At 37.6% G+C, this 25307-nt stretch overlaps 1 protein-coding gene across 17 annotated transcripts in view; it reads left to right on the forward strand.

Annotated features, from left to right (window-relative positions):
* Positions 1–25307, forward strand: part of TP63 (tumor protein p63) — a 300778-nt gene that overhangs the window by 254335 nt on the left and 21136 nt on the right. For 11 of the 17 annotated variants that reach the window (XM_054681330.2, XM_009447014.5, XM_003310173.5 and 8 more), the window contains 6 exons: positions 13412–13598; positions 15856–15971; positions 17004–17113; positions 17751–17887; positions 18497–18579; positions 22009–22145. In XM_054681330.2, the coding sequence (XP_054537305.1) occupies positions 13412–13598; positions 15856–15971; positions 17004–17113; positions 17751–17887; positions 18497–18579; positions 22009–22145 (770 nt within the window). The remainder of the gene's footprint in view (positions 1–13411; positions 13599–15855; positions 15972–17003; positions 17114–17750; positions 17888–18496; positions 18580–22008; positions 22146–25307) is intronic. The other 6 variants (XM_054681331.2, XM_063807428.1, XM_009447013.5 and 3 more) reach the window with 1 other exon arrangement.

The raw sequence follows: 25307 nt of genomic DNA on the forward strand, positions 1-25307 counted from the left end.
GGGAATTGAAAATAGATTACTAAGGCTAAATGTAGGATGATGTAAATTAAATTTTAAGGACACGGGGAGGGATAGCGTTAGGAGATATACCTAATGCTAAATGACGAGTTAATGGGTGCAGCACACCAACATGGCACATGTATACATATGTAACAAACCTGCACGTTGTGCACATGTACCCTAAAACTTAAAGTATAATAATAATAAAAATAAAAAAAAGAAAAAAATTTTAAGGACACGCAAAATTATATTACATATATTTATGGATGTATATTAAAAATGTATGGGAGTAAATAAAATTCTTTTTTTAATAAATGAATCTAGTAATTTGAAATGGTTAAGAACTTAATGATTATTAATAGATAAATATGAATTGTGTGATTTATTTTAAATGGTTAACATTCAAACTTTAGCAGACTTTTACTATGTCAACAAACACTTTCTCACCAGGTTGAGATACAGTTTTCACAGTGCTGTCTTAAAATTACTTAAGCTATGTTAAACACTTTATGTGGAGAATCTTAGAAATATGAGGCTTCAGTCATAATTGTTATACATGACTTTTATTTTGATCTTTGTAGTTGAGTAAGGATTTTTTAATCTATTTTGTCTTTCACCTTAAGAGATGTGAACTATAATTTTTTCCATTTTATATCTGTAATGGTGAAGTGGCCAAAATGTGGGTTAGATGTTATTCTATTTCAAAGCTAGCTTGGGAAGGGGCGCAAAGCAGTCTGCCTTTAAATGTATTATTTCCAGCCAGGCGCGGTGGCTCACACTCGTAATCCCAGCACTTTGGGAGGCCGAGGCAGGTAGATCGCTTGAGCCCAAAGAGTGAGAGACCAGCCTGGGCAACATGGGGGAAACCCCGTCTCTACTGAAGAAAAAGAAAAATTAAAAAAAAAATTAACCAGGCGTAGTGGTGGGCGCCTGTAATCCCAGCTACTCTGGAGGCTGAGGCAGGAGAATCACTTGAACCTGGGAGGCAGAGGTTGCCGTGAGACAGGATCGCGCCACTGCACTCCAGCCTGGGTGACAGAGCGAGACTCTGCCTCAAAAATAAATAAATAAAATAAAATGTGTTAGTTCCCCTTTGGAGCAGAAAGAAGTGGACACTTTTATAAGGTAAGGAGGGAAGTGAACAAGGGCAGGGGGTCCCCCTGCTAGCTTGGTGCCTTATCTACCTGATAGTTGAGTTGGCACCAACCCGGGCAGAAATAAGTTGTGAAAATGCCAAGCAGGCAGACTTAAGATATGCCCTTCTGATGGGTGAAAGTCCCAAGGCCACCCCGTGAAGGTGAAAGTTCCATGGCAGGTGTTCTCTGGTTTGCAAATGGACTATCAGCTCTCCAGGAGAGATTTGTCTTGGAGCACACAGTTAGAACTTACCCTGCAGGGAGTATCTGGTGAGGAGGACGTGAAGGGTTATATTTGCATTTCTGAAGGGCTAAGTAGGAAACAGGGAACGGAGGAAAGGGGACAGGATAAGAGAAAATAATAAAAATAATAGTAACTCATTCCTCTTTTCTTAGAAAAAATGGGAGTACTCAGTTACGACTACATGAAGGCAGAGGGAGGGAATAAAAAGAGGAGGCAGAATTTAAATAGGATTTTTTAACTCCTAGTCCAATAAATAAATGATGCCCACAGTTGTTGGTGTTGGACAAGAGCCTGTTTTCTGTTGCTTTTAGATCTGAGAACTGAGCCCTCTCCTTCACAACAAAATTGGCCTATTAATTCCAGTGTTACTTCATGTAATTTTTTTATTTGTCCAGAACTAAAACTATCCTTTCTCTATTGTCGACAATTCCATTGGCTAAGCCAGGTTTCAGTTGTCTGCTGAATATCAGGAGCTCTGTGTTAAAATTAACTCATTCATTCTGCTTTGATTTTAGAAAACAGATAAACAACTGATAGTATTTTTGCAAGCATCTTTTGTTCTAAAGCATAATATGTATTGGTCTGTTTTGGTACTTCCATGTATGTATTTCATGTTAAAACCAAGAAGGCTGAATTTAGTAAATCCAAAGAGTTTCCCCCATCATTTTCCCTTTTCATTCATTTCTACTGCCCTAGGTTGGGCCCTCCTCATTTCTTGTCTGAATAGCTCCTGATGGGTTTCCCCAATTTTACTTTGCTTGTTCCCACCACCTTTGTATTTCTGAATACAAAGAACTGATTAGGTCTTTCCCCTACCTTATAATCCTCAGTGACACCTCTTTGCCTGCTCATAGTAGTTAACGGTATCTTGTGACATCCAAGGCTCCTCAGAATCTGGTAAGTGCCTTTCTAGCTCAGCCTCATTGAGTTCTGCTCGGCTACTCCTCCTCCTTCCCCCATCCCATCTATATTTCATCCACAGTTAACATCCCCTTGCTTTTACTGATGATGTTCTGTCTTCATGGAAAGCCTACTGTTGTCTCCTGGCTTTTCCTTCCTTTCTTTCTTGGGTGCACAATCCAATTGGTGAATAATAACTTCTTTTTTAAGACCTAGTTTAAATATCACTACCTCTATGAAAATTGTCTTTCCTATTTTAATTTTCTCTTTCTTCTCCCCAGCCAGTTCATCAGCTAATCTGGTGACTTCTCATCACCTCTACTGCTGGTCTAAGCCACTCTCATCTTGCACTTGGATTATTGGCAGGAGCCCCCTGACTGGTCTTCCTGCTTCCGTCTTTGTTCCACAAAGTCTGTCCTTCACGTAACAGCTACAGTAGTCTTATAGAAATGAAAATCAGACCACATCAGTTGCTCAAGCCTCTCTAGTGGCTTCCTGTCTCACACGAAAAAAGCTGAAGACCCGTCCTGCTCTACAAGGCCTTGCGTGATCTGGGCTCCCTATTATCTCTGATCTCGGATCTTAACTCCTACCACTGCAGGCTTTGCTTACTTTTCTGCAGGTGCACTGGCCTCCATGGCAAGCATGCCCAGCCAGGACTTTAGCACTTGCTGTCTCTAGTACTTGGAACACTATCTCCCCAGGTATATATATGGCCCAGCTCATTATTTCCTCCAGACTTTTTTCTTTAATATCATCTTATTGAAGAATTCTTTCCTAACAATCTTGGAAAAAATAATATCCTCTTCACACTCACTCCCCTGACTCTTGGCTTTTTATACTCTATCCCCTTTAAATTTACCCTGATTTACTTTTTCTTATAGCACTTATCACTATCTGACATAGTAGTTATTTGTTTATTCTAGAATTCTAGCATTTTTAGGGCATAGACTTTGTCTTTGTTTAATGCTGAATTTCCAAAACTAAAACAGAGCCTTGGTAATAGTATATGCTCAATAAAAATCAAATATATTACCTAGTAGTTAATTGTTCTATCTCTGTAATCCCATAACACTTGCAGATGGTTCCTTTATACCCAGTGTATTTTGGTTGTTTTTGCTGTACTCTGCCTCTAGACTGTGAGCAACTTGAGGATAAAGATCGATTTTTTTCTTTCAATTTATTTTATATTTCAAGTACCATCCTAGGCAGCATGGATACATAAAATTCTGCATTCCAGGATTTTAAAGTCTTACTTCTATCTGTTCCCAGTACAGAATAAGGACCTAGCATTGTGCAATACATGCTCAGTAAGAGTTGGCTAGATAAGTATTGAATGTTGTACAAATGAGAAGAGCTAGCTCTCATTTGTGGTTTATGATGGCAACTGACTAGCAGCTTTTAGTGTAGTCTCTCCTATGTTGTTGTTTTTATGTTTGTTTGTTTGTTTGTTTGTTTGAGATGGACTTTTGCTTTTGTTGTCCAGGCCGGAGTGCAATGGCGCAATCTCAGCTCACGGCAACCCCCGCCTCCTGAGTTCAAGCAATTCTCCTGCTTCATCCTCCCGAGTAGCTGGGATTACAGGCATGTGCCACCACGCCCAGCTAATTTTTTTGTATTTTTAGTACAGACGTGGTTTCTCCATGTTGGTCAGGCTGGTCTCAAACTCCTGACCTCAGGTGGTCCACCCGTCTTGGCCTCCCAAAGTGCTGGGATCACAGATGTGAGCCACTGCGCCCAGCCTCTCCTAAGTTTTTATTAAAATATTAATATTACAAATTCCAGAAAAAATTAAACTAAATTGGACACTCAAGCCATTGGCAGAATTTTATAATAATTCTATGCCCTAAAAGCCTGATAGAATAGAACTGAAAAATGTCAAAATGAAATGAAAGCTGCAAACACTAGCTATGGCTATATCTTGCTATGTTCATGGAAAAGTAAAAAAGCAAGAAAGGGCTTATATTAAAAACAAACAAAATCCTATCTATAGGGGAACATCATTTTAAATACTCAAGAAAATCAACTTAGGACCTGGAAGAAATATTTAGAAGATTACTTTGGTGCAAATTAATAAGACAGTAACACTACAAAGTTGGGAAGACATGGCAAACCTAAAATTGCAGGCTGAGATGTAAAGAGGATTAGTAAAAAGGGATGAAGATTAAATAAGGAAGGACATTTGAAATGCAGCAGCAGAAGTGAAAGTAGTATTTGTAGTAGAATAGAGCAGAATTAACTGTAGAAAACCATACACATACTGAAGACAAATTTAAGAAGCTTTCCCAAAATGCAAAGAATAGGAAAAACTGCATAAAATATATGGCGGATAGAAAGTGGAGATCCTAAAGTAAGACTTAACGTGTTTCTGAAACTGATACGAGCAGAAGAAACAAAAATACAATTGAAGAACAAAATGTATTGAGGTCAAGCATGAAAGTTAAAAGGACCCACCAATTTCCAAGTAACTTCCATTTTAAAAATCACATTTAGAGACAGTGCCACTTTATTTTTTAAAAAAGATAAACAAAATTCTACAAGAAACTATGGAAAAATAAGCAGCTTACTTAATTTAAAGAAATAAAATTCAGATTGACCTTGGACTTTTCTACACTGAAATGTACATTGACTCAATTATTCTGTTTTAAGAGATCTATCTAAATCCAATTTATATACTAAACTGTGCTATATGGTGTTATTTTTAACTGGAGTAAAATTTATACACAAGTTTACTAAATTATACTATTCTACTAAAAAGTTACGATTAAATAAATAATGGTATATCCCTTTTTAATACTGTGACAGCCACCACTTAAAATCATGTTTTAAAATTAGAACATGCTCATGATATATTAAATTATAAAAAGAATACCGTCTTTGTATTATATGCCCCTAGTTTGTGTGTATATATGTGTGTGTGTGTGTGTGTGTGTGTGTGTATGCACAGAAAACAGTCAACAATGTTAATAATGGTATGTATCTCTTGGGTAAGCAAGAAATCATTTTTTTCCAGAATTCTGTGTGCACATGTTTTGACAGTGATGAAATATTAATAAAAGGCAGATTGTAGAAAAAGAGAAGTTGGGGAGATGTTGATAGAAGTTTTAAATTTTCTGTAACGGCTTCTCATAGTGACAACACTACACGGCAAGGTACTTTATACCTTCACATAGAAGGTTTGAAATATTTGCTATCCACCCAAAGAGCTGCTGGAAATTTAATACAATGGGCTGGCATAATCAAAAAAGTTCTTAGCTATAGAAGATATTTTTTCAGGTATAAAATCAACTGAGTTCTTAATTTAATGCCTATAAGTAGGAGAAACCTACACAGAGATATAAGGTAACCCTGGGAATAGCAATTAAAAAATCTGTTTAGAATGGTAAAGAAATGTGTAAAGGAGAAAATAAGTTTGAGCTAGAAATGGAACCTGTGAAACAAGCAGAAGACCTAGAGAATTAATTTTCTTAGGAATGTGAGTAAGTGTTGTCATTTGATATATTGGTTATGAGGACTGATAAAAGATTTAAAAGAAATGCTTCACATATGACTCAGTATTAAGAATTAGATATATCAAAACTTTGTGGACATAGCTAAGAAGTACTTAGAAGAAACTTGGTAGAATTAAATGCTTATATTAAAAAAACATGAAAGTCTAAAATGAATGATATATGATTCTAGTTCAAACAAATAGCAAACTCAACCCTGGTTTAATTATTGCAGTCACATAAAAATAAAAATTTAAAGGTATGCAGATTTGAAAGGAAGAAGTAAAACTGTCCCTGTTCATAGGTGACATGATCATCTATGTAGATCGTAAGGAAGGCATCTACAAAAAGCTACAAGAACTAGTAAGTTTAGCAAGGTCATAGGCTACATGGTCATTATACATGAATTAATTAGGTATAAATACATGGCATAGTATAAAACGCATTAGAAACAAAAAGAAATTTTCATTTTTAAAAGTACTGTTTATAACAATTATTTTAAAATAAAATACTGAAGGATAAATCTAACAAAATAGGTACAGTATTTATACACTGAAAACTATAAAATATTTCTGAGTAAAATTAAAGATACTCTGTTTAAATGGAGAGATATCATATGCTCATGGTTTAAAAGACACCACATTGCTAAGGTATCAGTTCTCCCCTAAAAGACCTTACATATTTAACACAATCTCATGCAAAAATCTTACCAGGCATTTTTATGGAAATTGTAAACTGCGTGTAAATTTTGTATGGAAAAATCAAAGGATATAAAATAGCCAGAACAATTTTTAAAAAGAACAAAATTGCAAGAATCAGACTACCTGATTTCAAGACTTACTATAAAGTAGATTAACCCAAACAATTTGAAATTGATATATGGATAGACAAATAGATCAATAGGAAAGAGGGAAGTATTCAGATACAGACATGAACACATATGACCAATTGATTTTCAATAAAGAGTCCAAGGCAGCTCAACAAGGGAAAATATGCAGGTAATCTTTTCAACAAATGGTGTTAGAACAATTGGATATCTGTTAAAAAGAGAAGAATTATAAACCCTTAACTCACACCATATACAACAATTGACTGAAAATATAGTTCTAAATGGAAGAGCTAAGACAATAAATCTACTTGAAGAAAACATAGAAAATCCTCCTAATGTTAGGCCAAGATTTCTTAGGATATAAAAAGCAAGAGCTTTCAAGGGAAAATATTGATAATTAAGTATTTTGAGAAAGCAGGAAAAAAGCCAAGCTACAGGCTGGGAGAAAATATATTTTTAAATGTATATCTGATAAAAGACTTGTAGCCAAAATACATAAGGGACTCCTAAAACTCACATTAAAAACAAAAGCAACCTAATTGACAAATTACCCCAAATCGCCAAAATAACCCAATTAAAAAATGGGCAAAAGACCTGAATGGATATTTGTCAAAATAGGATAAGCGTATGAAAAATGCCCAATATCACTAATCAGGGAAATGCAAATCAAACTACAATGAAATACTACTTCATTTAGAATGGCTATTAACAACAAGATAACTGTTAGCGAGGATGTGGAGAGAAGAGAACCTTTACATGCTTGCAGTGGGAATGTAAATTAGTACAGCCATTATGGAAAATAGTATAGGAGTTCCTTGAAAAATTAAAAATATAACTACCATGTGATCCAGCAATCTCACTACTAGGCATTTATCCAAAGGGAATAAAATCAGTATGTCAAAGGGATATCTTCACTCCTGTTTATTGCAGCACTATTTGCAATAGCCAAGATATGCAATCAACCTAAGTGTCCATCAAAGGATAAATGGATAAGAAAATGTTGTGTATATGCACAGTAGAATACTGTTCAGTCAGAAAAACATAATGAAATCCTGAGGTTGGGCATAGTGGCTCATGCCTGTAATCCCAGTACTTTGGGAGGCTGAGACAGGAGGATCACTTAAGCCTAAGAGTTTGAGACAAGCTTGGGCAAAATAGTGAGACCCCATCTCTACAAAAAACATACACCAAAATTAGCTGGGCATAGTAGTGCGCATCTGTAGCCCTAGCTACTCAGGAGGCTGAAATGGGAGAATTGCTTGAGTCTGGGAGGTCGAGGATGCAGTGAGCCGTGATGGTGCCACTGTACTGCAGCCTGAGTGACAGAGCAAGAACCTGTCTCAAAAAATAAAAAAAGAAATCCTGATCCTGTCATTTGCAACAACAGGGATAAATCTGAGGACATTATATTAAGTGAAATAAGCCAGGCACAGAAAGATGTAACCACAAGATCTCACTCAAATGGAATCTAAAAATGTTAATCTCATAGAAGTTGAGAGTAGAATAGGGGTTACCAGAGGCTGAGAAGGGGACACGGGGTGAGGGGAAATGGGGAAAAGATGGGTCAATGGGTACAATATTACAGTTAGACAGAAGGAATAAGTTCTGTTCTATTGCACAGTAGGATGACTATAGTTAACAGTAATGTATTGCGTATTTCAAAATAGCTAGAAGGGAGGATTTTGAATGTTCTTACTACAAAGAAATGATAAATGTTTAAGGCGATGGATATACTACATATCCTAATTTGATCATTATACAATATAGACATGTATCAAAACATCACATTTTACCTATAAATATGTACAATTCTTTTGTATAAATCATAAAATAAAACCTAAAAAGTGAAATTTCTGTGTTACAACGGGGGAGAACACAGTCTGTATTACAATTTTTTTAACTCAAAAGTTACAAAATATTTGAACAGATGCTTCAAAAAATATCAAATAGTTGTATAGAATTATATAACATGTTTGTTTTTATTTTTATTATATATAAATATGAATGAAATAAGTACATGAAAAGATGTTAAACATTATTAATCATCAGAGGAATGTTAATTTAAACCACAATGAGATCTGCATACATACCAGAATGACATCAATTAAAATAACAGCTGACAATACCAAAGGCTGACAAGGATATGAAGTCCTCATATATTGCAAGTGACAATGTAAAATGGCACAACCACTTTGTAAAACTATTTGGGAGTTTGTTAGTAAGCATACACTTACCCAGCAATCATATTCCTAGGTATTCAAGAAAAATGGAAATGTACATCCTCACAAAAATTTGTACATGAATGTTCATAATAGTTTTATACACAATAGAAAAAAGTGGAAATAATTGGTGAGTTGACAAATAATGAAGTGCTATTCAAAAATACAATGGAATGCTGATACGTGCAAAAACCACAGATAAATCTCAAAAGCATTATCACATAAGATTATATACTATATTTTTCCATTTACATAAAATTCTGGAAAGGTAAAACTAGTGGAGGAAACAGGTACATGATTGTTGAGGCCAGGAGCTAGGGAGGGGATGAACTGCAAAGAAGCAAAAGATAATTGGAACAGGAATGGAAATATTCTATATCTTGATTGTAGTAGTAGTTGCACAATGGTGTACATTTGTCAAGCCATCAGCCTTTGCACTTAAAAACTGGTATACTTTGCGGAAAAGTATACCACATAAAACAAAACCCCCATACAAAAAAGAATAAATTAGGCCTTAGAATGAAAAGAATCTCAAGTCAATGTTGAGGAGCAATTTAGATGTGAATTTTTTAAATTCCACAGAGAAAGAAAGATAGTAAAATAAGCCATGTGTGTTCAAATTTACAATTTCTGCTGACTTGAATCATCAGGGTATTTTAAAATCTTGCTGTAAATCAGATTCCCATGTTCCAATCTTGCAGAAGCCGGGAAAATTGGAGATGATGGTGCTATTTTGTAAGGGATATGGAAGTGGGCAAGTCTAAGGACTTGTTTATACACATAGACCAGGGAGACTGAACTTAGTACTGGGTAAAAAAAAATAAAGGTCATCATGGAACAGATTTGCAAACAATGAAGTAAACAGAGTAGCAGAGATTTGGCTTTGTAAAAAGAAAAAAAGCGATTGTGCCAGACCACTTCAGCGCCTCTAGTTGCTGAATTGCAGGACTGGTAGTTGAACCAAAAGCAATAAACATAATGCATCTTGGCTGTGGTCAGATATTTTGATTTAGTCAAATATGAAGCCCTCACCACTAAAATTGGAAAATATGGTTTGCAGTACAGATACAGTACTAGCTGAAAAGTGATATCTGAATTGTCCTGGCATGACGTGGAGAGCAGAGGAAAAAGAGAAGTGTACCACACTGGGAATATCACTTTTGTTGTTGTAGTTGTTGTTGCTTGCTTGTTGCTTTTAATTATTTTAGGTTTCAGATTCCGTGGGGTACATGTTCAGTATTGTTACATGAATATATGTATATACATGTAATATACATGTATAATGGTGAGGTTTGGGTTTCTAGTGTACCTGTCACCCAAACAGTGAACATTGTACCCAATAGGTATTTTTTAACCCTCATCCCCTCCTACCTTCCTCATTTTTGGAGTCCTCAGTGTCCATTATTTCCATCTTTATGTCCATGTGTATCCTTTTTGGGTTTTCTTTTTTTTTTCGTATTTTTAGTAGAGACTGGATTTCTCCATGTTGGCCAGGCATGTCTTGAGCTCCTGCCTGCCTCGGCCTCCCAAAGTACCGGGATTACAGGCATGAGCCACTGTGCCCGACCACATGTGTATTCACTACTTATCTCCCACATATAAGTGAGGACACATGATACTTGATTTTCTTTTTCTGAGTTGTTTCACTTAGGATAATGGCCTTCAGCTCAATCCATGTTGCTGCAAAGGACATGATTTCAGGGAATAGCATTTTGAATTTTGGGTGATGATCCTATGGTGTGTTTGAAGCATTAAAACGTTTGTATGGGTAGAACATGGGGTGAGAAATGTGTGTGGGTGGGGGTGGAGGGGTAGGGGGAATTAGAGATAGATAAGGCCATAATACAGAGGGCCTCATAAAGTCCTCAGTAAACCGTGTTAAAGAGCAAGACTGTATCCTTGAATTCCCAGAGGCAGCTGGTGTAATCGTCCGGGCTGTCTTCCACCTAGCCCAAAGTTTTTTCAACTCTATCACTTGCTGCCTCTCCCTACCATTAAATGAGTAAGCAATATACTGAGAAATTAATAAAACTATGTTAAATAGACCACTTTTGAGCTCCATTTTAATGCTTGGAGAAGAGTATAAACATTGTAATTGATTCAGAAAAGAACCACAATGTTGGAAACTAGAAAAAGGTAAACATTTGCATGGCTGAGTTAAGAGAACAGAGACATAAGAAACTGTTATTACAGGACTAGGATAGACTCATATACCAGTTACTAAGCAGGTTCTTGGGCAAGTCCTTTCTGTACATTTATTTTCTTATTTATAAAATAGGGATGATAATTCAAGTCAATTATCTGTTATCTACAATTCTGAAGTTCGAAGAGCTCTGAAAATCAGAAGTTGGTTCAGTTTTATTTTGATTTCTTAAGTTTGTGGCACACTCATTTGATGGTGAAACCCAGGCTTCGTAGTCATTTATCAGTTAGTGTGAATATTTATGAATTCTGCAGAAATAATGTTTGATCTTATGGTGCCACCCTAAATTCTGCTGGATACATTTATATGTTATGCAAACTACTATTTTTCTAAAATCTAAACAATTCTGGATTCTGAAAATTCTGGCCCCTGTGGTTTCAGATAAGAGATAGTATGCTTGTAATACCTTCCTCTTAGGGTTGTATCAGGATAAAATTTCTTAAGGCAGAACTCAGTAAACGATGAAGCTATTATTATTTATCATTAATTAAGCTTAAAAATTAGATTCCCACCCCCATCCCCGAGAATGAACAAGAATTAGCACTTGGCGATCCTTAATCTTACTCTTAATGCTTTTATACTGTACTCTGTCGAGCTTGATTTATAGTATATCAGTTATTAAAATGGAATGTTTTCCTTAAGAAGCTTCTACTCTGAACACTTAACCTTCATTTCTGCAATCTTTACATACTTGGAAGGATACCTTATTTGCCTTTAGGTATTAGTTGACAGACTTATTTTTCAGTCATCTTTCCTAAGGGTCATCTTACGAAATTCATGGTTAGATTATGCATTATATACCTCCTAACGAAAACACGAATGGATATGCTTATTTTCTTCAAGTTCTCAATAAAAGGAAGTTCTTAACATGTCATAAAACAAGTTCTGTGTAAGTCTTTAGTTAAAAGCACTAGAGCAAAAATACCCATCTAGATTTCATTCAGTGTTTCCCAAGTAGAATTTTATTTTTGTGGTTGAAGTTTGGCGTGTTTCCTATTTCTTCAAGCTATATAAAACCCTTTTGCTGTGTCTAATCCATGGCCTGCGGACATGGAGGACTGATTTTGCAATACTTTTCTAGCATTGGGAAACTTCTAACTAAAAATTTCGTATGCTGGAATACTTGGAAGAAAAGGAAAGGTCATTTAAACAAATACTATATTTTAAAATGAAGAAATAAAGCAACATTTTAAATGTGTGATTTTTGTTAAGATACTTGCCATTAGTGAGAGTTAGGGTGGGACATATCAGTAACGAATCCGATTGCCACTGTGGCTCTGCCCCCCCACCATCTTTCCTCTGGGAGGATGTTGGGGCCAACTTATGATTGCAACCTGTGTGTGTGTTTATCCTTTGTTTGGATACATGTTACTAGGTGCCCCACTCTTGGCCAGCAATTCCAGTGCCTGGGTGGTTTGCCTGAGCAAAGTGCCTGAGTGGGTAGGAATGTAGAGATAGGGCTTTGACCCAGAGCACAGGGATGATAAGGTTTACTATAGTGTAAGGATTAGAATGAAGGTTCTCTTCTGCTTCAGAAGTGGGAAGAGGAAGCAATACAGGATGGGATCTCTATCTGGTTCTAGGTCTCAGGCTTTCTCCAGCCCGTTTTGCCAACTTACAAGCAACTAACCACCACTAAAGTTCCTCTCCCTGGAGAAGGAAAAATTTCACTCCCTTGTGAGTGAGAAGATCTGCATCCAGATCCTTTCTGTGCCATGATTAGCTGTGCTACATCAGGCCCGGTGTTTTCAGGAGTTTAGGACCGAACAGCCCCTTTCAGCTCTTGCATTCTCCTAGTCTATGATATCAGAAGGAAAGTGCAGGCGTTCAAGGGAGTTCTTGTTTTACAGTTTCAAGCGATCTGACATCAGGCGAAATCTCTTCACTCTCTAACAGATATTCCATCTTAAAAAAATCTCATGAACCCTAATTCCTGTGAGTCTCTCTAAAGTATATTAAAGTCTGGATTAATTGTAATCTAGGCAGAAATCTGTCTTTGTGGTTGTTGTTTAATATCACTCAGTACATGCCAATACTCTTCTTTCACTTAGCTTCTGGTAATCTATGAAGCTACTCATGGTTTCATTCATTTAAACCCCTCTCAGCCTCAGCTTCTTCATCCTAAAGGAAAATAACAGGAAATAATGGCATAAGTGTGTTTTGATAAACATAAAACCTTTTGTAAACATGGGGTTTTATTTATGATAGCACAAAATATTAATATAACTTCCTCTAATAACATTGACATACGTCACATCTATAGTAGCCAGTAGTAAACAGGCAGCATGCAGCTCTAAAAAGTGGACAGATTTTCATCGTTCTGATTTGGAATGTAACAATATCTCCTGTTGGTTCTCTCCTTCCTTTCTCCACTGGCCCCAACTCTAAGCAGTATTCCACTGAACTGAAGAAACTCTACTGCCAAATTGCAAAGACATGCCCCATCCAGATCAAGGTGATGACCCCGCCTCCTCAGGGAGCTGTTATCCGTGCCATGCCTGTCTACAAAAAAGCTGAGCACGTCACGGAGGTGGTGAAGCGGTGCCCCAACCATGAGCTGAGCCGTGAATTCAACGAGGGTAAGCAGAATTTGAATCTCTAACTGTTCAACCTCCTTGAAGGTCAAGATTCTGTGGGCATTTTTGTTTGAGACCCACCTACCTGATTCAGACTTCTGCACTCTGATGGCAGATCAGTCTGCCTTTTTTTTTTTTTTTTTTTTTGGCTGACAGTATCTAAGAATAATGATAAATAAATTCATGGCTTTCATAGTGGTTGAACTATTTAATATTAGTAATTACTAGACGACCTGAACTACTGGTTATCTTTACTCCTTCCTGCTTCCTTCTTTTTATTTTTCTTGCCTTTAAAATAAAATAAGAGGCTGGGTACGGTGGCTCATGCCTGTAATCCCAGCACTTTGCGAGGCCGAGGTGGGCAGATCATGAGGTCAGGAGATCGAGACCATCCTGGCTAACACAGTGAAACTCCATCTCTACTAAAAATACAAAAAAATTAGCTGGGCATGGTGGCGGGCACCTGTAGTCCCAGCTACTCGGGAGGCTGAGGCAGGAGAATGGTGTGAACCCAGGAGGCCAAGCTTGCAGTGAACCAAGATGGCACCACTGCACTCCAGCCTGGGCGACAGAGCGAGACTCCATCTCAAAAATAAAAAATAAATGAAAAAAAATAAGAGGGTGCCAGGAGACTACATGGTAGCTATTCTACTTGGCCCAGGCTACAGTTTCTTCAGATTTAGTGTTTTCCCAGAAAGATTCTCAAGTCTAGACCAGTTGAGACCTGGAAGGGTAAGAGAAAGGAGCACCAAATGAAAGAAATAATGAAAAAACCAGAAGAAGAAAAAGGAAAAAAAGATGAGAAGGCAAGTAATGGGTAAGGGGAATAAATAGAAGGCCTAGAGCATACTGTGGCCAATCAAATAAAGGACTGGGAGTCGAGGGATGAGGTATCATGAAGGCCACCTTTAGACGCTATATCCATGAATAAGTCATGCCTCATATTCTACATCTCAGATCCTACAACAATTTAGCAGAAAAGGTCAGCAATGCCAAGAGTTCCCTTAGATCTGATATTATAGTTCCATGAAGGGAGACTAAATAGAGAGTGCTGAAAAGTGGAAGGTAAGAGCAGGATAAAGCATAAGCAATCCTCAAAGAGTATTGAGGGTGCCAAAGGTGTTGGGGGTTAGGATACTTTATAGAAAAAATATTAAAATATAAGGATTGATAAATACAGAGAATATAATTGTAGAGAAAATCAATGGAAGAAGAAAGAGAATGGATTGGAATTTAAAAGAAGAAAATAAAGTCAAAATTCTCTTTAAAAAACTACTTTTTACACATTAATTTCGAGTCCTTGCCCACATGGCCACATTATCCGTACATTTATGTCTTGCTTTTCACTTAACAATCTGCCATAAAGAATATTGCAATATAGATAGACTTCATTATCAGCCTCCCTAACTTGGTATTTCACCAAGATAACATACTATTTGTAAGCGTTTTCCCATTTTTTAAACATAAGAATTGTTTTTAGTTTTAACCATAATAGATGATGCAGCAGAGAACATTTTGATATGCTTCACTTTTTACTTTTATTGAATGGTTTTTGTAGACTGGGACTGTAGGACCTAAGAGCTGTTAAAAACAGCTTTACGGGTCCCAGTTCTTGGAGCATCTTCTCTTTTCTGGAGCTCTGCTAAATATCACAATTTTATGAAACTTTACTCAGTCTCTTTTTTAAAATTGCATCCCTTTTCTTACACCCAACTTGGGACTCCTTCAACACACAAACACCAGAACGTTTCTTATCTTTATAATCAACACAATGTTTAAAAGTTGAGGAGGAGGAAAGAAGAAGTGGAAGTCATATCCTTGCTATCTTCTGCTTCTCAGTGTATTTGCTGGTCAGACTTTTGGGCAGCATTTTCTCAGTTAAACTGATTTTTTTTTTAAATTGATTTGCTTATTTCCCTTTCGTTTTCCAGGAAGCTGGCAAAATTTCCTCCACGATGAGGTCAGAGATGTAGTTATAGAGTTCCATAAAGCTTGAATCATTAATCTTAAACTCCAGATTATAGGACTGTTCCCTTAACTGTAGATGTGCATTCCAGCCCTTTCTGTTGCTATAAAGGTTATGACACCTTCATGTATTTGATATCTGGCTATGGGATCTGTTCGTTTCTTCAAGGATGCACATTTTCTTTATTATACAGACTATTTCTTTTGCCACCAACATCCTGTTCATGCAATTTCATTTTATTTTCTTTATTTTTAAGGTAAAGAACTAACTCTTTTATCGTTTTCTGCTCTGCAGGACAGATTGCCCCTCCTAGTCATTTGATTCGAGTAGAGGGGAACAGCCATGCCCAGTATGTAGAAGATCCCATCACAGGAAGACAGAGTGTGCTGGTACCTTATGAGCCACCCCAGGTAAAAAGCAAACCAAACCAAAAAACAACACCTCTATGGACTGAGTAGACTTGAGAGAACATCTGTTTCAGCAACAGCAATGTTTCTAGCATCTATCACTGTCTCAGTTCTTGTCATCAAATATGTAATATTTTTGTATTTTTTTCTACCTATTCTCCACATGCTTTCCCTTCAGAATACCTAAATATGCACTGAATCAACTTGGTAACATGGCTCTGTGTCCATATTCCCATCTTAAGGGCAGATAACAATTGAACTGGCAATTGGGTGTATACATGAGATTGTTTTATCCAACTGGCAATTGGACGGGTAGTGGATAAGCAATAGTAGTGGATGCAAGTGTTACCATAAGTGGGAAAGCCTAAGAGGGATCTCTTAGCTGAAGTTTGAATGAACAGATGATAGATTTGTAGGTCTGTTGCATGAAGCAGAGTAGTGTGGTTGAAAGTACACTGGTGTAACAGGACCCAAGTTCTTTGGTTTGCAGGCTTGCTGTGTGGACCTTCGGCAACTCTCTCTCTCTAGGCTTCAGTTGCCTTACCCATACGTATGTACTTTGGACTAGATTATGTTTAATTCTGAGAACATTTTGAGCTCTAAGATGTTATTAATGGAAGTGTATATTCAAATCTATATTGTACTGTTTTATCCACACAGGGAAAATATTCTTGGAGCATTGCTACTGTTTTTGGCAATTATTCCCAGTTTTCCCTTTTCAGTGATATTCATGAAGGTGGTATAGCCTATTTGAATTACATGATGTGGATCAGCTTACAAACGAACAGGATCAAAGATCACAAAATGTTAAAGCCTGTCTCACCTAAGGTAGTGTTCAGTGTTGCAAACATTAGCTTTAAGCTTCCCCGCAGGCAAGATGAAGAAAAATCTACAACAGGGTTCAGAGTTTGCCCTTTTAGGAGGAAGCGTATCACTTCATCAGAAGTGGAATTCCTTAAATAGAGGGAAGAACTGAGAAGGAACAACGTCAGTTTAAACCATTGTTAACACAGATTATTTTCCCCTTGGTTTCAGGTTGGCACTGAATTCACGACAGTCTTGTACAATTTCATGTGTAACAGCAGTTGTGTTGGAGGGATGAACCGCCGTCCAATTTTAATCATTGTTACTCTGGAAACCAGAGAGTAAGTGGCATATGTAAAATTGTCATTCTACACAAAAAATCACGAGCAGAGGGCAAAGTGAAATCGTGGCTGCTTTATCATTAATTTTGCATGTGCAGCGGAGAGCTTGTCCTTTGTGCTTTAAGTCCTTGCTACAAACGGTTACATAAAAGATCTAAGAAAGTGGAGACAAAGGAAGGTGGGTAAAGTTAGAAGGAAAAAAAGAGCTAGAACAGTGTGCAAGTCACTTCATACCTGAATTCTTGACATTTGACTGGAATTGTTCTGATTAGACCATGGTCCTCAAGGCATTTCACAGTTTTTTTTAAGTCTGCGCTGCCTCAGGGGATTTTATCCTTGAGACATCCACTGGCTTAACTCAAGTTTCCTTCAAAATATGTAGCTAAATACAGCTGTTCAGCTAATAGCTCGGAGGTTCTTTGCAGAACAAACGGAATGTTATTTACTAATATTACTTGTGGCATGTTAGCACTTTTGTGTTCTGCCAAGTGCTTTTGGGTCCATTCTCAAAGCCGCCATGGCTAAGCTGGTAGTACATTGGCGATGGCCCATATGGGAAGTGGAAGTGGTAGATCTTCAGGGGACTTTCAAAATGCTTTGAATTTAACTCTTTCTTCCCCTTTATTCTAATTCCTAGTGGGCAAGTCCTGGGCCGACGCTGCTTTGAGGCCCGGATCTGTGCTTGCCCAGGAAGAGACAGGAAGGCGGATGAAGATAGCATCAGAAAGCAACAAGTTTCGGACAGTACAAAGAACGGTGATGGTACGAAGCGCCGTAAGTAGATGTAGTGGCCAAATGGGGTAGGGTTGAATCTTCTCCAGATGTTGGAGAATGGGGTGATATTGGAGAAGCTGCGTGATAAGACCTGTGACCTTCAGCAGCAAGTGGGACGTCAGCCCTCAGAGCCAGTGAGAATAGGTATAGCATTGAAGTGGACTCCAGGCATGTACTACAGCTTTACAAAAACAAGTAGTCATTGTGACAATTTCTCAGTCCAGGGATTCTCAAAATGTGACTTCCACACCAGTAGCATAAACATCATCTATTCACAGACACACACCAGCAAGATACGGGCTTTCCTGCAACATTACTTAAGCCAAAGGCTATTTCCCAGCATATACTGAATTTCTTTTATTTATTCTTCCCCACCATCCTTCCACCTCCTTATTGCTAGGATCACAATCACTGTAAAAACAATTGTCCCCAGTTAAATGGACGCTTAGGACTAGAGCCGCTAATCTTACATGTGTTGCTGGTACTACTGTCTGTTTAATATGTATATTAAATCTGATTAATATTAATATTTAATTATTAAGTATATTTAATATGCATTAGTGCTTTAGAAGTGTTCCCAGGATGAAACTTGCATTTTTCCTCCACCAGCATTTCGTCAGAACACACATGGTATCCAGATGACATCCATCAAGAAACGAAGATCCCCAGATGATGAACTGTTATACTTACCAGTAGGTCTTCCTTGGGTGTTCATGGTTGCTTCATTTTAACCTTCTTTGAATGGGCTTTTACAGTATGATCATCATCTCGTTATCTGTGACAATGGGAAAGGAGGTGTCTTAGTCAGTTGAAGCTGCTACAACAAACTACCGTAGACTAGATGGCTTATAAACAACAGAAGTTTATTTTCTAGAGTCTGGAAGTCTGAGATCAAGGTGCCCCTATGGTCGGGTTCTGGTGAGAGTTCTCTTCTGAGTTGCAAACTGCCATTTTCTCCTTGTATTCTCATATAGTGGAGAGGGCTAGAGAGCTCTCTAGGGTTTTTTTTTTTTTTTTTTTAATAAGGGCAAAATCCCATTTATGAAGGCTCCACTCTCATGACCTAAATTACTTCCCAAAGGACTCACCTTCTAATGTAATCACAATGGGGTTAAAATTTCCATCTGTGAACTTTGGAAGGACACAAACCTTCAGTCCATAATGGGGAAGAGGGGAGACGGTTGAGAGCTGGTGATACAAAGGAGAGAAAATATGTGTTTTTTAAAATTAGAATATTATTCTTTCTCTCCACAGTTTTGGACTGTATTACTAGCATGAGCTTCTCTACTTACCTACCCACCCAACTAAAGCTAAACTCCTAACAGAATTTTTCTTACCCTAATATTTAAAATTAATTTGTCCTTCATTATTTGAGAATGATAAGATTATCCTAGGCAGCATGGCCATAGAAATTTAGGCCGAAAATATTGTCAGAAAAAGTTCACAAAATTGATAATGCAGCAATGATAGCCTTGACTTTGATGTCTTTTAGGCAGCACTATAAAGAAAGCCAAGCAAGGCAGAAGCCTGAATTACAGTCAGCCCTCCCTATCTGCCTGTTCCATATCTGCAGATTCAACCAATCACAGATCAAAAATAGTTGGAAAAAAAACAATAAAAAAATACACCAATCAAAATAATACAAATATAACAACAATATAGTATAACAACTAATTGCATGGCATTTACATTATATTAGATATTATAAGTAATCTAGAGGTAATTTTAAACTATACAGAGGATATGCATAGGTTACATGCAAATACTACACCATTTTATATAAGGGACTTGAGCAACCTAGGATTTTAGTATCCACGGGGGCCAGATGGGGGTGGGTAGTCCTGGAATCAATGCTCTGCTAATATCAAAAGACAACTGTGTATGTAAATGGCCAGAAGTCTTAGCCCAATTATTATGTAAGAACCTCATTAATTCCTACAAGGGACATTACTTCTCTTGCAATCACTAATGAGATCACTTTATTAGATTATGGTTGCAGTTAGTTAGTTGAATTTTTATTGCATTAGGTCTTTGCCATGTAGGGTGGCAATGACGTTTTGGTGGCTGGCATAGCCCTTGATGCCATCTAAAGTGATGACATGAGACACAGCCAAGCAGGGCCAGGAGATTTGACCATGAACTACTACCCTGGGATTGAACTAACGGAAGTCAACGGGTTTAGGTGTGCTGCACTTTCTTCCTCATCTTCTTTGGGTCCTGACTCTCAGGGGGAATAAATTGCCAGTAGACCAATCAGACGGTGAGTTAGCTGAGATTCCCAGTGTCTTGTTTCTCAAGGTATATATGGAAACTGACTTGTGATGTTAAAGTAAAACATTACCCTGATACACTAAATATTCCAAAAGTCTTAATATGTTTTCAGCTGATAAAACAGGAACTGCTTGAAAAATTATTTTAAAATTTCAGTTTGTACTAAGAAGGAGGTATCCTTCTTAGTGTCATGTCTCAAGTTGAGAGAAGACTTAGCCTAAATAATTTATGGGTGAGGAAAAACTCCATTAATTTAATATATATTTTGTTGGTGTTTGGTGAGTGGCAAATATGCTAGACCTTGAGCATTTAGAGTTCAGTAGGATACAATTCTTACTTTCAACTACCTTGCCTTCTATTGAGGACACAAACAGTTATAATGCAATAAATAAATGTAATGTAATAAAATAAATATTCCTAGATCAAGGCCTAGTGCTGTGTGAGTACACAAGAGGCTCCAAAGATGCAAAAACTATAAGAGTAAGATCAAGAAAAGCTTCTCAGAGAAGGGGTCCCACAGCTGGGATGAGTAAGAGTTAATTCAACAAAAGGTGGAGAACATTTTTCATTTCTGAATTCTGACTAATTCTGCCTTTCCTACTGGGTGCAGCAACTGGGGTAAGGCAGTTAAAGTGCCTAGGGTGCAAAATTTAAATAGTCACTCACACCCAAGGCAATGCACTTGTGCTAAGTGCCTCTCTTGCCTCACTCTAGTCCTGGCCCTGCTCATCCGTTTTTTTGGGTTTTGTTTGTTTTGAAACAGGATCTCACTTTGTTGCCCAGGTTGGAGTGTAGTGGCAGGATCATGGTTCACTGCAGCCTCAGACTCCCAGACTCCAGCAATCCTCCCACCTCACCTCCCCAGGTAGCTGGGACCACAGGTGTGGGCCACCACGCCCACTAATTTTTGCACATTTTGTAGAGAAGGAGTTTTTTTCCCAGGGTGGTCTTGAACTACTGAGCTCAAGCAATCTGTTCCCTCCCAAATTGCCGGGATTATAGGTGTGAGCCACCATGTCTGGCCCCTGCTCATAACTGTGAAAGCCTTTAAGAGCTTTTATTTAAAGATTTTAAGGGACTCTCTTAAAGAGAGAAACATATTTTATCCCACATGAAAACTTTTATCCTATCAGACATAGTTACAATCTATTCTTATGTTTTGTAGTAGTTTAGTTTTATGAAGGTGTTGCAAAAATGGTATTGGTGGATATGAATCATCTCATCGCTCCTAAGAGAAATATAGGATTGGGTTTCTATGCACCTCTGGTCACATACATTTCATCAACAGAATAATATATCACTTCATTTGATGTGTGTTTCTGTTAAGAGACATTTTATTTAATATATACCGTTGACTCATTAACATCAGACTCATGGCCAATTAGCCTTATAACTCATGCCTGAATAAAGTTTCTCTAACACACATATTTTCTCCATAAGGCATGGAACGACCTTCTCGCACTTAGGGACACTAGATAGCACTTCCGCACTGCCCTTGAGGGTCTTTTAAATAACAAAATCACCAATGAAAAGCACAAAAATGTAAAACATGTGGCGCTAAATAGACCATGAAAAGAACGTGGGTTTACGGTATAAGAGCTACAAGATGACAGAGCATCTCCTTGTTTGAACCAGCTGGGAAGGCGCACAGGTGACTCAAATTTTTCATCACTCTGCCCGGGTCTGAGTGACCACAAAAGGGCCAAGAGTATTGATTTTCATGTTACAAATAAATGTTAGCAAATAAACAAATTGCAATTACGGAATCCTCAAACAATGAGGATTGACCACACTTATAACAGTTCTACAGCTTTTCATGTTTCCTTCTTTCCTTCTGCTCACCTCCATAGGTGAGGGGCCGTGAGACTTATGAAATGCTGTTGAAGATCAAAGAGTCCCTGGAACTCATGCAGTACCTTCCTCAGCACACAATTGAAACGTACAGGCAACAGCAACAGCAGCAGCACCAGCACTTACTTCAGAAACAGTGAGTGTATCAACGTGTCATTTTAGGAGGCATGAGTGAGGGTGACTTTATTTGGATCAGCAATAGGGTGATTGATGAGCAATGTGGAACATAATGGGAGATAGCAGATTGTCATAGATTCAGATGACCTGGTGTGGCAACCCTCTTTCAGTTGCAACCTCTTTTACGTGTCTTATTATAACCTTCCCTTCAGAATTCCACTTATGTTCTGAAATTAAATACAAACCATTTCTGGTGAATTACAAAGAAACTCACACTAACAGTTCTCTTCTCTATATGCCTGATCCATACACACTAACAGTAAGTACACACTCTATTTGGTAGTAATGTGTATATTTGAAAACATGAAATCTTTTCTCATCCCAGTGGATTGTCTTATAAATCTCCTGGGATGCACACTATCCACTTTTGGGAATAACACTGCAGACCAGGGATAGCAAATAGGCTTTACTATAATATAAAGTGACTTGTTTGAATGCTGTAGTGAGAAGAATTCTGAGACCTAGTGCATGATAATTGGGGAAATATCTGGGTGCAGAAGGATAAGGTAGCATCATGTTGCCGTATTTTAGCATCTCTGCTCTAGATTGTCTTCCAGCTGTACATTTTTTGCATAAATCAAGCCAGATTTTTCAAGTATATTACCATATACATATAACCTATTTATATATTAAGCTTTGCCTTGAATCTTGGATCTTTCCTAAAGTTATTTTATGACTGACTAGAATAGAATAGCTCTTATGAAAGGATGAGAGGTTGACCAATCAGGACCTTGTTTATATTTACCTTTCTGTGGTTAAAAATAATCACTTGTTAGTTTAATTAAAATATGATATGTGTCCTGGAAGTATTGTCAGAGACTCTGTAGATAAGTGTAAAATATATACATTATGAGTCCACTTGAGTAATGTAGACTTTCAACTTCATACTTTAGGCAAAAAAGAAGTCAAAAACTATCTTCCAGAGGCAAAGATTATATTTTACAATAGAAATGCAAATGAACAATAAAAATGGTTATTTTCTATGTTATTAGCTGTTGTAGGGAGTCAGCTATGGAAAATGTAATAAAGAGGGCTTAGGATTATTATTATTATTATTATTGAGTCTCGCTCTGTCACCCAGGTTGGAGTGCAGTGGCACTTTCTTGGCTGACTGCAACCTCTGCCTAGTGGGTTCAAGTGATTCTCCTGCCTCAGCCTCCCGAGTAGCTGGGATTAGAGGCACCTGCCACCATGCCTGGCAGATTTTTTGTATTTTTTAGTAGAGATGGGGTTTCACCATGTTAGCCAGGCTGGTCGCGAACTCCTGAACTCAGGTGATCCACCCACCTCGGCTTCCCAGAGTGCTGGGATTACAGGTGTGGGCCATCGTGCCGGCCTTGTTATTATGTTTTAATCAATATGAATGTATCTCTGATAGTGAAGAAACACTTTCTGAGCACCTGTTATCTACAGAGTGGAGTAGACGGTAGGGAGAAAAGCGGCACATTCTCTGTTCAAAGGACTCTAAGCTATTTGAGCATCCAAGATCCTTTTTGGCCAGAAGGGATCTCACCATTTACTTTTAGCATAAAAGTTTTGCAAATTTTAATGGTATGGTTTTATTTGTAAGCCTGAGCAGAAAGTTTAATCACACAGTGTATTCTGAAGGAGAATTAGAACTCAGAGTTGCAGACACAATTTCCATTGCTAATCATATGGATGTTTGGGGATATCAGATGGAAATATATACTAACATATTTAAGTGGAAAATGATTTAGTTCTTATAAAACCATACAACCAGGATCAAAGAAACAGAGACCTGTAACATCATTTATAGACCCAGGAGGGATATCTACCTTTCCTAAGATATGTGTGTCATGGTATTAAGAAACACCCTCAAATTTCCTCCTGTTCACTCTGAAAGTTTGACTATACCAAAATGACCTCCAAAACACCACTAAGTAATATATCATGCTGAACTAGCTGCTCTTCAGTACTCTTTCCTGTCTTTTTTTTTTTTTTTTTTTCAGTTAATAAGAAAAGGTCTCATATGTAGTACAGGAATTGGCAAGCTGCTTTTTGTAAAGTCCTGGTAGTAAATATTTAGATTTTCTGGGTCTATATTGTCTTTTGCAACTACTCAGCTCTGTGGTTGTAGCACAAAAACAGCCGAAGATAATGCATAAAGAGAGTGGCTGTTCCATAAATGGAACTTTATGGACCCTAAAATTTGAATTTCATATAATTTTCACATGCTGTGAAATATTATTCTCCTTTTGATTGTCCCTCCCCCTATTAAAAACTGTAGGCCGGGCGCAGTGGCTCACGCCTGTAATCCCAGCACTTTGGTAGGCCAAGGTGGGTGGATCACGAGGTCAGGAGCTCGAGACAAGCCTGGTCAATATGATGAAACCCCGTCGCTACTAAAAATACAAAAATTAGCTGGGCATGGTGGCACGCACCTGTAGTCCCAGCTACTTGGGAGGCTGAGGCAGAAGAATCGCTTGAACCTGGGAGGCAGAGGTTGCAATGAGCCAAGATTGTGCCACTGCACTCCAGCCTGGGCAACAGAGAGAGACTTCATCTCAAAAAGAAAAAGAAAAAAAAAAAAAAAAATATATATATATATATATATATATATATAAACTATTCTTAGCTTGCTGTAGTTTGATAGTCTGTCTTATAGATAAATGAGTGGATCTCCTTTCATTGCTTCTTGAGGCTCCAATTTTGTTTGATAGGTGTACTTGGAAGTTAATATGTATATTCCAAGCTAGAAAGTTATTAAAAGATTTTAGGAAATCCTAAAGTGGTTTTTCAGGTGGCATTTCAGTATCTAATAAAAACAACACCAGCCTTGAACAGATATCTTTTTTGTCTGAGAAAGTGAGGCATGCCCATCCAGATATAAAATGTAGTTAATGACACAACCTCATTGTCAGATGAGGCTGGAATAGTTGACTTGATTCACGTCACATATTCTTATTGAAGATGTGCTATGTGAAAGCATTAAGGATAGAGGTGAGAAAGATGTAGCTCCTGCCTTCCCATGGTCTACAATTTAATGGTGAATTTCTAACCTTAACACTCTGAGTTTGAAGAAAGCTCTGGAAATTTATTCTCAGCATTGTGCAAGTTAATAGGACAATTTTAAACAGTTTCCATGGATCATATGAGAAAA

This window comes from Pan troglodytes, chromosome 2, assembly GCF_028858775.2.
Source record: "Pan troglodytes isolate AG18354 chromosome 2, NHGRI_mPanTro3-v2.0_pri, whole genome shotgun sequence".
Classification (NCBI taxonomy): domain Eukaryota; kingdom Metazoa; phylum Chordata; class Mammalia; order Primates; family Hominidae; genus Pan; species Pan troglodytes.